General features: G+C 38.8%; 1 protein-coding gene across 2 annotated transcripts in view; it reads left to right on the forward strand.

The window, feature by feature from the left end:
• The first annotated feature begins 1,422 nt into the window (after nt 1-1,422).
• The window catches only part of nr5a2 (nuclear receptor subfamily 5, group A, member 2), a 51,048-nt gene continuing 38,704 nt past the window's right edge, over nt 1,423-13,766 (forward strand). Inside the window, exons 1-5 of one of the 2 annotated variants that reach the window (XM_061238295.1) lie at nt 1,423-1,766; nt 1,871-2,002; nt 4,989-5,107; nt 7,481-7,622; nt 10,314-10,960. In XM_061238295.1, coding sequence (XP_061094279.1) covers nt 1,921-2,002; nt 4,989-5,107; nt 7,481-7,622; nt 10,314-10,960 — 990 coding nt within the window. In that variant the 5' untranslated portion in view covers nt 1,423-1,766; nt 1,871-1,920. Of the gene's footprint in view, nt 1,767-1,828; nt 2,003-4,988; nt 5,108-7,480; nt 7,623-10,313; nt 10,961-13,766 lie in introns of those variants that run through there. The other variant, XM_061238297.1, reaches the window with a different exon arrangement.

Genomic DNA, 13,766 nt, shown 5'->3' on the forward strand with positions numbered 1-13,766 from the left:
AAGCATTGGCGTGATTATTATTCGGCTACTTTTTAGAAAAATAACGGCGTTATCTATGTTGTAACGGTTCTCTAGAAAATGGATGGATCTTAGTGTCTCTTATCATAGAGTGCTTAATTATCAGTTTAGTAGGATATATGTTTCCAAATGATGAATAACATCGCCTTTGAATAATAATAATAATAATAATAATAATAATAATAATAATAATAATAATTTCCATTCTACAAAGTTACGGGAGTGTTTATGGTGTTAAACATGTTGCATGAAAATAAGATGCGTGTGTTGTGTGTGCGTGTGCGTGTGTGTGTGTGTGTGTGTGTGTGTGTGAGAGAGAGAGAGAGAGAGAGAGAGAGAGAGAGAGAGAGAGAGAGAGAGAGAGAGAGAGAATTGATAAGACAGTAGATTAATATCGACACCGTGGACACTTGCGTAGAATTTCTCAGAAAACTGTCTTTAAGAATGTCTACAGGAACGAGAACGAGAAAGTTAAAGCCCATTTTCATTGTGGCAGGCTTTCAGTGTTATTAAACTGTTTTCTTTGTAAAGAAAATGCAAAACAACTTAGAACACTTATACACCATTTCACACTGGTATTAAACGTGTATCAGACCGACGTAGAACTAATTGGCCCAACAAACGCCGACTTCTTAGCTGCTCGTGTATATTTAAAAAAATGATTCTGTCATACAATACACTACGTTACTGTCAAATTATTTCCCCATTAAATTGAGTTTTCAAACGATATATAGCATATGATATAAAGTATCGCCTACTTAAGAGCTATCTGTGCAATATATCAGTTTCATTTAATCTTTATTGAGGTACAGTTATAAGCTACTTTTTGCCTTTATCCTTTACTTTCTTTTCTGCAATGTATTTATTTGTATCCAAAACCTAACCTGCAAGATTAATTACTAGATATACCAGATTGTTGGGAAAATGTTCATTTTAATTGCCTATATTGTCGACTAAATAAAAACAGTTTATTTATTGCCATAAAGCACGTGTTATTCATTACAATCGTTCAAAGCGTTTAGTGATGGTTCGCGATGATGCAGTACCGCATCAAACTTCCATACCTTCCTGTGTGCATCTGCGCGCCGCTCTGTGGAATACCACTGACAGGATGTGTTGCTCTTTACATCTGGTTGCATCCAGCTTCCTTCTGTGTTTCCCATTCTTGAAAGTCTATCATTAGTTTTCTCTAACAGTGTTAATTAGCAGAATGAAACTGAAAAGCGATGCTGCTAGTCTTCACGTGTGATTGGCGAAAGAGCGTGATGTCAGACGATCCGGAGGCACCCTGATTGGCGAAAGCAGTGTCAGAGTGTGGAGTAAACAAGGTAGCTGGGAAAGGTTTGAACTTCAGATCTCAACACATCACAGATAGAGTCAGACACAGCACGGACGAGGGTGTTTTTTCTATTGCTCTAAAGTTCCGAACAGTTCGCTAACTCCAGTTTAAAGACCATGCCTGAATGTCGAAGGGGCACTGGAGGATAAGGGAGTTATCGAAACAACCGCAAGAGGCGTGATGATTTCCAAATATAACGTGCATTTCTTAATTCATTGGTGTCAGTGTAGACCAGATATTTCTACTTGCTAAAGAGAAGTGTTATTAAACATTGCTTTCTCCGTGCTTGGAGGTTGACAAGCTACGTATTTGATTAACTCCGTCCGGGTTATTCTATTTGAAGTTTCGAATTATCCGTTCGAGAAATGAATTTAATATATTTCGACCGCTTTTCATTGCAAACTGTCGGGTATGTAGTAATCTTGCTTTAGGTGAAAAACCGAATCACGCTGAGCTGAACTATACACAGGATTTGGGAAGACATAGAGACTGTAGTATCCCTCTCGCGTCCAGGTGGCCTTCCGGACGGAGCGGAGACTCCAGCTGAGCGCAGTAGCGCTGTCATGCTGCCCAAAGTCGAGACGGAATCACTGGGACTCGCTCGATCGCATGGGGAACAGGGGCACATGCCTGGAAACATGCAAGGTAATGCATTAAATGTTTTTTTGTCGGGTCTTCGTGCGCAATAGAAGTTGCTTTTAATTGCGTGCGCAGAAAACTGCTGGAAATGTTGATTATGCATATTTAAACTTTCTGCTATATTTCGCAATTAACTTTGTTGAACATTGCTTCGCCTGCTGGTAATTTGACAGCCCACTCTGTGCACAGAGGGGAACGGGACATTTTGCGAGTTATAGGCGATCCAAGAACAGGCACAAGGCCAATAGCTATGTAAACTTAAAAATAGGTATCGCTATCCGAGTGTATTGTGGGACTGTTTCAGTCCACTCACTTTTTATTTCAGAATTGATGCATTAAAAGTCGAATTTTCTTGGTTTCCCCGGTCACTTGAACAGTTTAGTTTCATTAGGAATATGCTTACTCAATTCCTTATTTATTAATATAGTTACAAAATAGGCAAGATCAACTATTGTATTTGGACAGACATATCTTTGTTTCGATACATAGCCTACATAAATAATACACTGTCATGTTTTCTCAAATTGATTTATTAATCACTTATATTCATCATGCAATGACCTACCCATGTTGCAATTTGTATGTTACTGTTAATGAAGCTCTCGTTGTGTGAACAAAACCGGAGTGAGCCTCAACTGGTGTCCCAGTTGCCGACAGACATGTAACCTTATTAGATCTAAGGACATTTTGCTGTTATTACAAAAACAAGACACCATACGGAAGAATGAATTGTACTTCTACAGCAGTTGTACGTGCCATTTTATTGTAATATTCTTCCTAGGTCGTTCATGGTAGTCTAACTGAATCGAATTTGGGGGAAATGCAAGTTCATAGGCCTACATTTAATAGGTTACAGCTTAAATCGGGTATGAATGGCATACAGAATGTGGATGCACTGCAAAATTTTTATTTATCAATTGTATTTGTTAATATTTCAATATAGCATTGTATTTCACAGGCCTTTATTAATCATAATTTATAAAAGCGCAAAATGTGGCATTTAAAAAGAAACAAAAACATAAAATGCCTTTAAAAAATCATGTTCGACATTTCCTCGAAGGTTATCCAAATTGTAAATATCGACTTTTGATTTCAAGAGCCTTCCTTCAACGTTTATTTGTTGTCATTCTTGACATTGTACACCATTGCTATTTTCCTTGTTTTGTCTTGTCAATACTACACCCGACTTCGCTGTCACGTGTTTACCGAACAGATTTATCAGATAAAGAATTAGCTCATAAACACGGAATTACTAAAACTAGAAGCTACAAAACGCCCCTATTCATATGACTTCGTCTCTTTATCTAAAAATCAATTCAGAATATACGCACATCACAAAGCCTAAGTGCTGCATATTTTCCCTATGAATCCATGTGCAAAACTTTCTTCGAGGGAAAAGCTATAAACCGATAGCACGTGCCTTTGGCCGCGGGCATAAAAACCGATAGCCTGCTACCAGTAAAACTGCTTCTGTTACAAAGCCGATGAGCTTGATTCGCCTAGGCATCTAAAAACATTACTACTTTAATCTGTTTTGTTTTGTGTTTGTATTCAGATTCATGTCTTCGGATAACCGAGTTGCTTTTACAACCTAGGCTATTTGAGTAAAAAAAAAATATTGAAAGTTTCTTAAAATACGGAAATAATATCCTATAGTGAAGTGGAATGCGATTTTAAAGTCTCTTTGAAATTTTCAAGAAGTTATTGTAAGCAAAAGTCGTATTTAGAATTATAGTAGCCTATATTTCATTTTGAAACAGCGTGCGCCGTAATTACGTGAGTGACATTGTAATCACGTGTATGGTACATTTAGTTTAAACTGGATATTTTCTGACTCGGTGTCACTTCTTGGTTATATTTGAAATGAATGCCATCGATTTACCAACATTAAACCCGATTAAGGTGCACTCATTTTGTATCGTGTGCATAGCGACATTATAAGTCATGTTAATTGTGAATAATAAAATTACATATTTGCAGTGCGGTATTTGTTATGATTTAATTATTCAGTACTTATTGTAACCTATTTCTGGCTAAGTCCTTTGCCAATTACGTTTAGACTACCAGTTGTATGGTTTGCATTACATAATTATCAATTGTGAGTTTCATTTTACATATCAGTGCAATATTTTAAATTTTTTACATTTACCTATTCATAATCTTTAAAATCTTGCTCACAGTTTGTATTAAAATCAGTATTTGTTAAAATGTCTAAATATCCGTAATGTATTCTTTATCTGGTTGTTCTTATCGTTTGTATCTGGCTCGTCAATTTCCCGCTTTTTGGTGGGATATAAAAGCATTGTAGCCTAATTACTGGAAAAAAACGCCAGCAAAATGTAACAGAATAAGTTGTTTCCCTTCTTATGTGAAATGCGCACTGCATGCATGCGTCTCTTAACTTTTACTTTTCGCTTGCAACAGTTCAGCTTGGAGATTGGATAACCTTTTAATAAGAAGCATTTACATATTCGGGACATATTCTGGATAGTCTTCTATGACCAAAGTTTTTAATAACACTACCTTGCATGTATTTCTGTGAGGACAGAAAACGTATCCTTTGAAAACAGTCTTAAGTCTTAAGGAATATTTTTGAAGAGAGGTTTGCTCTGTTTGTCAGTTTCTTTTCCAACGACAATGTACTGATGTTACTAAAATGTGTTTTTCAAGAATGTGACAACTGTGTGTGCTTATAACCATTGCCAGTATCTGATTCTTTGTTATTTATTTGTACCAGTCGCACTGCTCATTTATGATTTTCAGTGTCACAAACGTACACGCGTATCTGTACAGAGTAGACAAATTGTAAATTACATAGAAGCTGCAGTTATAGAAAAATACCATTAAAGGGCAGGTCACATCAAAGTATACAGAAAACAAGTGTAGGCGTTGTGTGCATAATGGAGACTCCTGTAGAAGAGGCTACAGTATACATGTGAAGACGTCCACACTGTGATGGACATCAGTTAATGCGTGTGTTTGTGCCTCTCAGCCCCACAGTTTAAAATGATGGACTACACCTACGACGAAGACCTGGATGAGATGTGTCCTGTGTGTGGAGACAAGGTTTCTGGATACCACTATGGGCTGCTGACCTGTGAGAGCTGCAAGGTTGGTTCTGCTTTCATTGTCTCCCTCCAGTCTGCGCTAGTGATAGCATGCTCTTTCCTGACTGCTGCTCCAGTTACAGTATGCTCAGCTACCTGTGGAATGTTGCTTACTTCCCAAAAAGTACTACATTTACTGCAGGAAAACGTCAAACCGTTAACTTAAGTACAGCTACTGGAAATTAATGACATTTCAGATAGATTGGTAGACGGAGGAAAAAAGAGTTGGAATTAAATACTTTGTTAAAAGGTTTTTATTTTTCGGCCTGCGTGCACTAAATCATTGGTGTCTCTGACTCTGTGCCTGAATGAGTGACTGGTAGAATTGGTGCGTGATGTAGAACTGAGTGCAGTGGACTGACGAGTCTAGATTTTGCGCATGGCGTTTTGCTGCCCCTTACCGCCATGCAATTTAAACAGGTACAGTAGTACTGTGAAACTGAAGATAGCATTTTCTAAGCGTCTTCAGTCATTGTGGGTAACACTCAGCGATCAATAATAATAATAATAATAATATGTAAAAGAAAGTGAAATGTTCTGAAAAGTTAAATCTGCTTTTATTTGATCGTCCCGTGACAGAATGATTTTCCATTCAGAACCATTCACATACGATTGGAATCTTTTGATCAGGAACAGATTTTGCAGTGTAATTTTGCTCCTTGAATGTAGCCACCGCTTTCTGTGGGGAAAACGATATTTCCTTTTTTTTGTTAACATACAGCAGACTAATTCTGCTTTTTCGCTAATGGTACTGTACAAAGAGTTATGTATTAAACAATAAAACAATATCACACAGTGTTAGGCCCATCACAGCCGTACTCTTCCTGTTTCAATAGCTTGGCTGCAAGTGTAATTCTCTGTCAGTGGGTCAGATAATTGCTAGTTCAAGTTTGAGGTTGTCAGGTTATCTGTATGAGGTTGTCCAATCTGTGAAGGTTTACTTTTGGCTTTTCTGCACATTAACAAAACCTGTTGCACTGTGCATATGCAAGTATGAAGAGGAGTGAAATCAATACGGAATTCTTTTTCTTTTCATTATTTAATTTTTTATAATCCTAGTAAAAACCATACCAGCAATATGGAAATCATCTTGAATAAAGTGAATGCTTACAGTATGATACGAGTACAGTATGTATGCATAATATTTACTGTAATGACAAAAATGAAAGAAACAGGCCTCTTATTAATAGAATCAGATTTCATGTACAATAAAAAAGTAGAAATTCTTTATGAATTGGTAAGCTGTACCTGTACTCCCTCTGCTTTTATCTAAGGTAATGTCTGTCTGCCTGCATTTCTATGCAGCAAAGCAAATATATTCAGCTATTTTGAAGGCGAAACCTTATAATCCTAGAACTTTAAATTATGGATGCCATTTATTGGATTTTTGCAGTCATTTTTGAAATATGAAGGCTGGTGCTGGAAAATACTTCATAGGAACATTCTGAAGACATTTTAGGTCAATATATGCATGTATACCAATGGAGTTGGCATTTACCTGTATATTCCATAAGTACATTGTGCATATTACAACATGATGTGATTTGTGATTTTGTGATCTTGAAGCACGGTTGTTTTTCATTTACAAGAGAATCATTATTCATCACAATTTGCCAGTCAAACTTGCCAGTCAAATTTAATATTATTAATGACCGGTATTCCATATGGTATTATTATATGTTCATGATGTTAATTTATTAATGTCAGGGAATAATGATATCTACTGTATTTGTTAATTTTGTTGACTTGAAAATATATATCAATAGTCTTGCGTTTACTTTTCTTTTCTTTTTTTTACTTGTACTTTTCTACACTAAAAATATATTTGTGACATGATATTTGCTCATTTTGTATTTTAAAAACACCTGTAGCATGGCCTATGTGGAAATCTTAATGGAAATATTGTTATGGAACAGCAGTGCAGATGGCATTCGTCTGCATGAAAAGTGTTTTTCTACGTCAGACGCATACTTTCTCAGCCACGCTTGGTTTTGCATTTCTGGCCCTTGTCATGCATCGGAGTGTGTAATGATTGTCTCCAATGTGACATTACATTGTAACTGTCCGGGGATCTCTCCCTGTCAAGAAATTATCTAATTTAATTAGATGTGATGTATGATATCCTTAAATTATTTTGTAATTTAATCACAAGTTTGTTTATGATTGAATGACAGTTAAGCCATTTCCCCTCATAATATGAGCCCTGGGTATTTGATTGTTCATCATATGCAATAGGTGTTGTTATACAGGAGGAAAGTATGCACTAGCATGTGTACTATAATGTGCGTGCATCCTGTGTATATGCCTGTGGGCATAAAGCAGTGCACTGCGTAAGCCTCCGAGGTAAATTTGACATGTTAATTTGTGTTTTCCCCAGGGCTTCTTCAAGCGAACGGTTCAGAACAACAAAAGGTACACATGTATAGAGAACCAGAGCTGTCAGATCGACAAGACGCAGAGGAAGCGCTGTCCCTACTGCCGCTTTCAGAAGTGCCTCACGGTCGGCATGAAACTGGAAGGTAAGAGCGTCTCCATTATGGGTTATGACTCTGGCTGGAGGCGGGGAGGTGGCTCAAAACTACCTCGTTACAGGAAAGCATACGTTGAAACTAGCATCACTTAGCTGACAGCGAGAATGAACAAACGTCCTTTTTTGAAATAGTTTAATTCATTTTGCTTTGCTTTTATACATGCTATCTGAAGTCTGTTCCTTTTACACGTTGGAAACGGTGCTGCGGTTGTAATTTTATAAATTACTCTTAATTGTGGATCGCTGGAGGGGAACATTTCCTATGCTGTCATTTTGGGGCTTATTTTCTTTTGATTTGCTTTCACGTTAACTACAGGACGCCTTAGGCCCTGCGGTGGCTTGTTAGCTTGGCTGATTTTGTTTTTGAGCATTGCCGTGATCTCAAGGGCAGGATAGGAAAACCTGTCGTGAGGACCACAACATAAACATGCGCGTGTTTATAGGTGGATGCATGGCCATCGTAACCTGTGATGTCAGGCTAGAGAATGAAAGATTCATTCATGTAAAGCAGGGCATTCCAAAATTTCCCCTTAAATTTCTGTATCGGATACAGAATTCTAGGAGTCTACATAATTATGAAGCAACGTTTCAGTGTATATTTCATGCTAAATATTTGTATGTGTCATGTTATTTCTTATATACTTTCCATGAACAATTTATCTCGAGTAACACGGTTTGCCTGAAGGACAGTTTGAGAATACAGAGATGATATGTATGTTGTTTGTATTATTACTGTGTATCCTTAGACAAACAGATGATACTCACCAGGATAAGAGGGTGAGATATGAGCTCAACCCTGAACAGATTTAGGCCAAGCTATCGGAAGGGATCAGACATAACTGAGACATGTCTGCATGAAAGATTCACTCATATTATGAATGCTGATAGCGCATGGAGACCCCAGTCTATGCTGACGCATGACCGTCTAAAGAAGTATTATTCAGAATCGTTTTGTGGGAGGTCTTGAATAATTCTCCTAAACTAATTCCCAGTTAAGTGAATAGGTATCACTTTTTTAAGGTACCTCTTTTGGATTTAGACTGGATCAATCTCTAATTTGTGGATTTGTGTTTGAATGTCTTCCATATGGCATTAATTTAGATTTTATATTACATAATGTACAAAAGTGTGTTCGTTGGAGTGACTTTTATTGTCTTTGAATGTACATTAAAGCAAGTAAACATCGATCTTTATATAATAAATATATTAAATTAGATGTGTTTATTTAGATATAATGTGCATGATGGCAAATTATATTCTGGGTCTAGTGCTGGCGCTAATATTGCAGAAATACTTCATATTAGCTTAGTATTCTAGTAGATAAAAATGTACTGAATCGCTGAATAATGCACTGGGTGTAGCCTGCTAAGTTTATGACTTGGGTATTCTTACAATATACAAAACAGCCAGAGAACAGCAAAGAGATATTAATTATTTATTTTACAGCTGCAGACAACTCTGTACGACATGCATGTAAATAACCTCGTTTAATTAGACACAAAAATGTAACCAAAACGTGTATTCATGATCCGACTCTCAGGTCCAGACCTAATTGTGTTTTCCCGAAAGGGATAACTATTAGTCTTTGGCTCATTAATTACCTTGTTGCTCGGAATCATTAATAGTTAAAGTCGCTACAATAATGTATAATGGATACACAGGGTTTTTTGTGATAAATTTTTAACGCTACGGTAATCCCCGAGATAAAACCGCTCCGAACTTCACCTCCAGTGGACGGGCGGGCGATGTGCGTGTCGCAGGGCCGGCAGAGGTTCCAGAGCCGATGAACCGCGCCGTCAGTGGAAACACGCTCTGTGAGACCTCCCTCTCGCGTCTCTCAGATCTGTGTGGCAATGACAGACACTGCTGTGACAGAGACCATTAAAAGTGCTCCCAAGGCAGCTGTTGAGCAGGATTTGATTTCATTATTTTTATTCTTGAGATATTAGAAGCCATAATGTTAACCATGGGCACCGCAACCGGTCCTGGTGACCACTGGGGAGATGGGGCCACTGGTTTCCGCCCGCCCTCCCCAAATCGTCCACCTGCCAACTATGCAGGAGAACATCAGCTCTTCTGCCAGCACAAAAGAGAAATAATTAAGCATGAATAATTAACATGTGCCCCAGACACTGAAAAAAAAAAAAAGCAAAACACAGCCTCCAAATGGCACCGTTCACAAATTATATGCTTGTCTCTGTTTAGATGTACTCTCCATAAGAATTGTTCCTTGATTTTTGTATTCATTTATTTGTTTATGTTTGGTTCGAGTTTGAGATTTGGGGAGTTGTTTATCTTCCGTTGCTTATTTTGTCTGCACGCATTCTCAAGGTTGACTCACTGTTTATTTTATTCTCATATCTTTTCATACAATTCATTTTTCATAAAGGCTCTTGCCATTGATTGGCTCAGGGCAGTCTGTAACTAGCACTCAAAACCATTTGTAAAAATTACAGCTGTGTGAACACATCCTGTAATATTTATTATGCAAGTTCAACATACAAGTGTTGGCAGGTGAAAAGGAATCTGAAATGAGATTTCCATTTTACAATCATTTTAGTCTGTCCTGAACAATATGCTTGAAGGTCAGTTTACTGCTTGCAGTTTACCTTGTCTCTTTATGGAAATTGACTGTGCGTGTTTGTGTGCGTGCGCGTCTTCTCGTCTTTCAACCCGACAGCTGTGAGGGCGGATCGCATGCGAGGGGGCCGCAACAAGTTTGGGCCCATGTACAAGCGCGACCGGGCCCTCAAGCAGCAGAAGAAGGCGCTGATCCGGGCGAACGGACTCAAAATCGAAGCCATGACTCAGGTGATGCAGAGCGTGCCCACGGACCTGACGATATCTTCGGCCATCCAGAACATCCACTCCGCCTCCAAGGGCCTACCTCTAAGCCACGCTGCCTTGCCCCCCTCAGACTACGACCGTAGCCCCTTCGTCACCTCTCCCATCAGCATGGCCATGCCCACGCACGGGGGCCTGCAGAGCTACCAGGCCTACAGCCACTTTCAGAGCCGCACCATCAAGTCCGAGTACCCCGACCCCTACACCAGCTCCCCCGAGTCCCTCATGGGCTACCCCTACATGGACGCGTACCAGACCAGCTCCCCGCACGGCTTCCCCCACCTCATCGTGGAACTGTTGAAGTGTGAGCCCGACGAGCCCCAGGTGCAGGCCAAGATCCTGGCCTACCTGCAGCAGGAGCAGGCCAGCCGGGGGAAGCACGAGAAGCTCAACACCTTTGGTCTTATGTGCAAAATGGCCGACCAGACCTTGTTTTCCATCGTCGAGTGGGCGAGGAGCAGCATATTCTTCAGAGAGCTGAAGGTACGTGTTTAGTCCAAACTGGCACCGTGTCGTGTTGTTTACGCAGCGTCGTGAGCTGAGAATTAGAAGGTTCTATCCGCGTTCTGAGAGATTTGAGATATTGAGCTTCAAAGATCTCAAAGTGAATGGGCTCCAAGTAGATACAACTTTTTAATTTTGCTTTTCTTCATGCTTTTAAACAGTATTTTTGTATAAAACTTCACAGATGTATTTAGTGGCCTATTAACAACGTAATTATGACACTACTTTTTTCTTTTTTTTTAATGTTAGATCGAACCTTCTCGTTCTCAGCTCATGGTGTGAGGACTTAGTCGGTATAACTGGTATAACTGCTGTAAGGCAGTGGCTACTTCAAAATGAAGGTATTGCACATTTCTCTGTGAATACCCACAGTTATGCAGTCTCTATTGATTTAGTTTTTGGTAAGGTTTTGCCACACCAAATGCCAATAGAACGGGCAGTTCTTCAGCACGTATAAGTGCAAATTACTGCACTGCAGCTTGAGCCCAGCTGTCTATTTTTCTCATTGCCAGCATATTCGTCATATGTGACAAATTTTAGTTTTGGTTATGAGAAGTGCTTCCTTGTGCTGGACAACCTTCAACAATAATTTTTTATTGCCGGTCAATTGAAACATGGGTCGTATAAAAATATTAACCTTTCTTTCAGCAAAATTGGGTCAATATTAATTCTGTATTAATAAATGAACAGTAACTTACAGTTTTTTGCAGTGTAAAGTCTCAATGTCTCACTTATTACGATTTCCCATGTTTTATAACACTTCTTAAAGAAATAAAACATAATTTATTTAATTAAAAACCTTAGAAATATTTTAAAGTGCCCAAGCAATCGGAAATTAGTGTATTTTGACCTCAAGCTTTTGGGGACAGCAGTGTGGAAAATTGTTCAACTTAGTGAGTTTACTGGCCCTGCACAGTGAAGTGTTCAGTGTTAAATCAACGCTTACAGTGTACATACTGTACAGAATGTTCTATATTGGGCTCATGTACTTTGCTAGAGTTTGAATTAAGTGTGGCAAAGTGAGCCACAGTACAGATGAATCAACTTTCCCTCCTTTTTGTTTTTAAATCAGAACAAAAAAATGCGAAAACATGCAAGCAAACCTTCCTGTGAAAGCCCGATAATCCCACGAGTAGTCCTCGGAGAACAGGCGGATTTCCAGTGTAACATGCATAACGTAATTTGTGCTCGGAAGTTTATTTGTTCAGTGAAAAGGTTAACGTTGTGATCGCGGTCCGAACGGAATGGGATGAGCCCGAGTTGCTGTTTGCCTATAGTTTGGATGGGCTCAATTTCTCACCGTTTTCCCTGATGTCCTCATCCTGGACAATTTGTTCACTCTGCAAACCTTTCACCGCAACAATGTAATCCTAATGGTACCTTCAGAGTGCTGCGTTTTTGTTATGTCCCCTATTGTTTTCTCTGAATAGATTTTAAAATGCACGTCGACATTTATCACGTAGCCTGGCACTGTTGGTAAATTAGCATGAGATGTGCTGCACTTCAGGGCTTGTGAAATGAAGTGGGTGTGGTTGCACAGGCCGGAATTGTTTTTACAATTATTTTGAATGACTGTCCTGTAGTATAACATACCGTACTCAAAAAGCTCATCATAGTGTTTTCACCCAAATCCTCTTACAATTTCTGCCCACCCTCACTTCAGTCCAAAATGTCATTATGTTCACTAATGACTAGTTATATTGGCTTTATTTACTTGTGGGGGAACCGCATTGTTGAAATAATAAAACATTCTACTATATAGGGTAATTCCATTTCATTGTTTTGTGGAGCTGAATCAGAACGAGGAGGTACGTATATCTACTGCAGACAAGAGCGCAACTGAAATTATTCCATAAGTGGAGGTACTTTTGCTCAGTCTCTTTAAACTAAATGGCCTACAACAGCACGGGTCTGAAAACTGATCTGCTAGCATCTGCAAGCTCTGGAGAGCCCCTGTTCTAATTAGTCAGTACTTGTACAGCTATTGTTAAGCCAAAAGCTTAGTGAGGGTGATAGGGGGAAATCCAGAGTAAGCCCCTCTAGTTTAAACAAAGAAAGGTGAGGAAGATTCACGATACATATTTGTATCGAGTATGCCACAAATACAAACTAAAAAGCCAACAAACCTTTGCATTTAAAGAGAACAGTGAGGTAAGCAGTCAAATTGTAGTAGTGATTTATATAGTGTTCCCTCACCACCAAAGCTCACATTCTCTTGTACCACATGAATATTAATGCTGTTTATGTGTGCATAATAGTTTAGTTTAGTACTACCGATGCATAGGGTGCTAATGTTAGTGTCTATAGCAAATCCTATGGTGTAAATTATTGACTTTTGCACCATGCTGATTTAACAGCAACAATTTGATTAGTTGATGTAGTGTGCCGTGTGTGTGTGTGCGTTTGCAAAGTGGATTGTCACCATAGAGCTCGAGGACATTTGCAAAGTGGATTGTCACCATAGAGCTTGAGGTCAAGAAGTGAGTTTTCTCAGAACATCAACCTGCTGCCATTGAACACAACCGTTGACCCTAATCCTTTAACTTTTAACACAATCAAAAACCTCAACCCTCTAACATTTAACACAATGGACAACCTCAAGCACTGATATTTAACATAACCAGCAACCTCAACCACTGACATTTAACGCAACTTAAATGCTGAATGCACTGCATTTACAATATATGTGGTGTGCATTTACCTTATTCCTGTTATAACTGTTTTTCTTATTAATACAATCGTCAAGTGTACAAAACAGTCCCTATACTTACCCTCTGTAAGGCTT

This window comes from Conger conger, chromosome 4 (assembly GCF_963514075.1).
Source record: "Conger conger chromosome 4, fConCon1.1, whole genome shotgun sequence".
NCBI classification, from domain to species: Eukaryota; Metazoa; Chordata; class Actinopteri; order Anguilliformes; family Congridae; genus Conger; species Conger conger.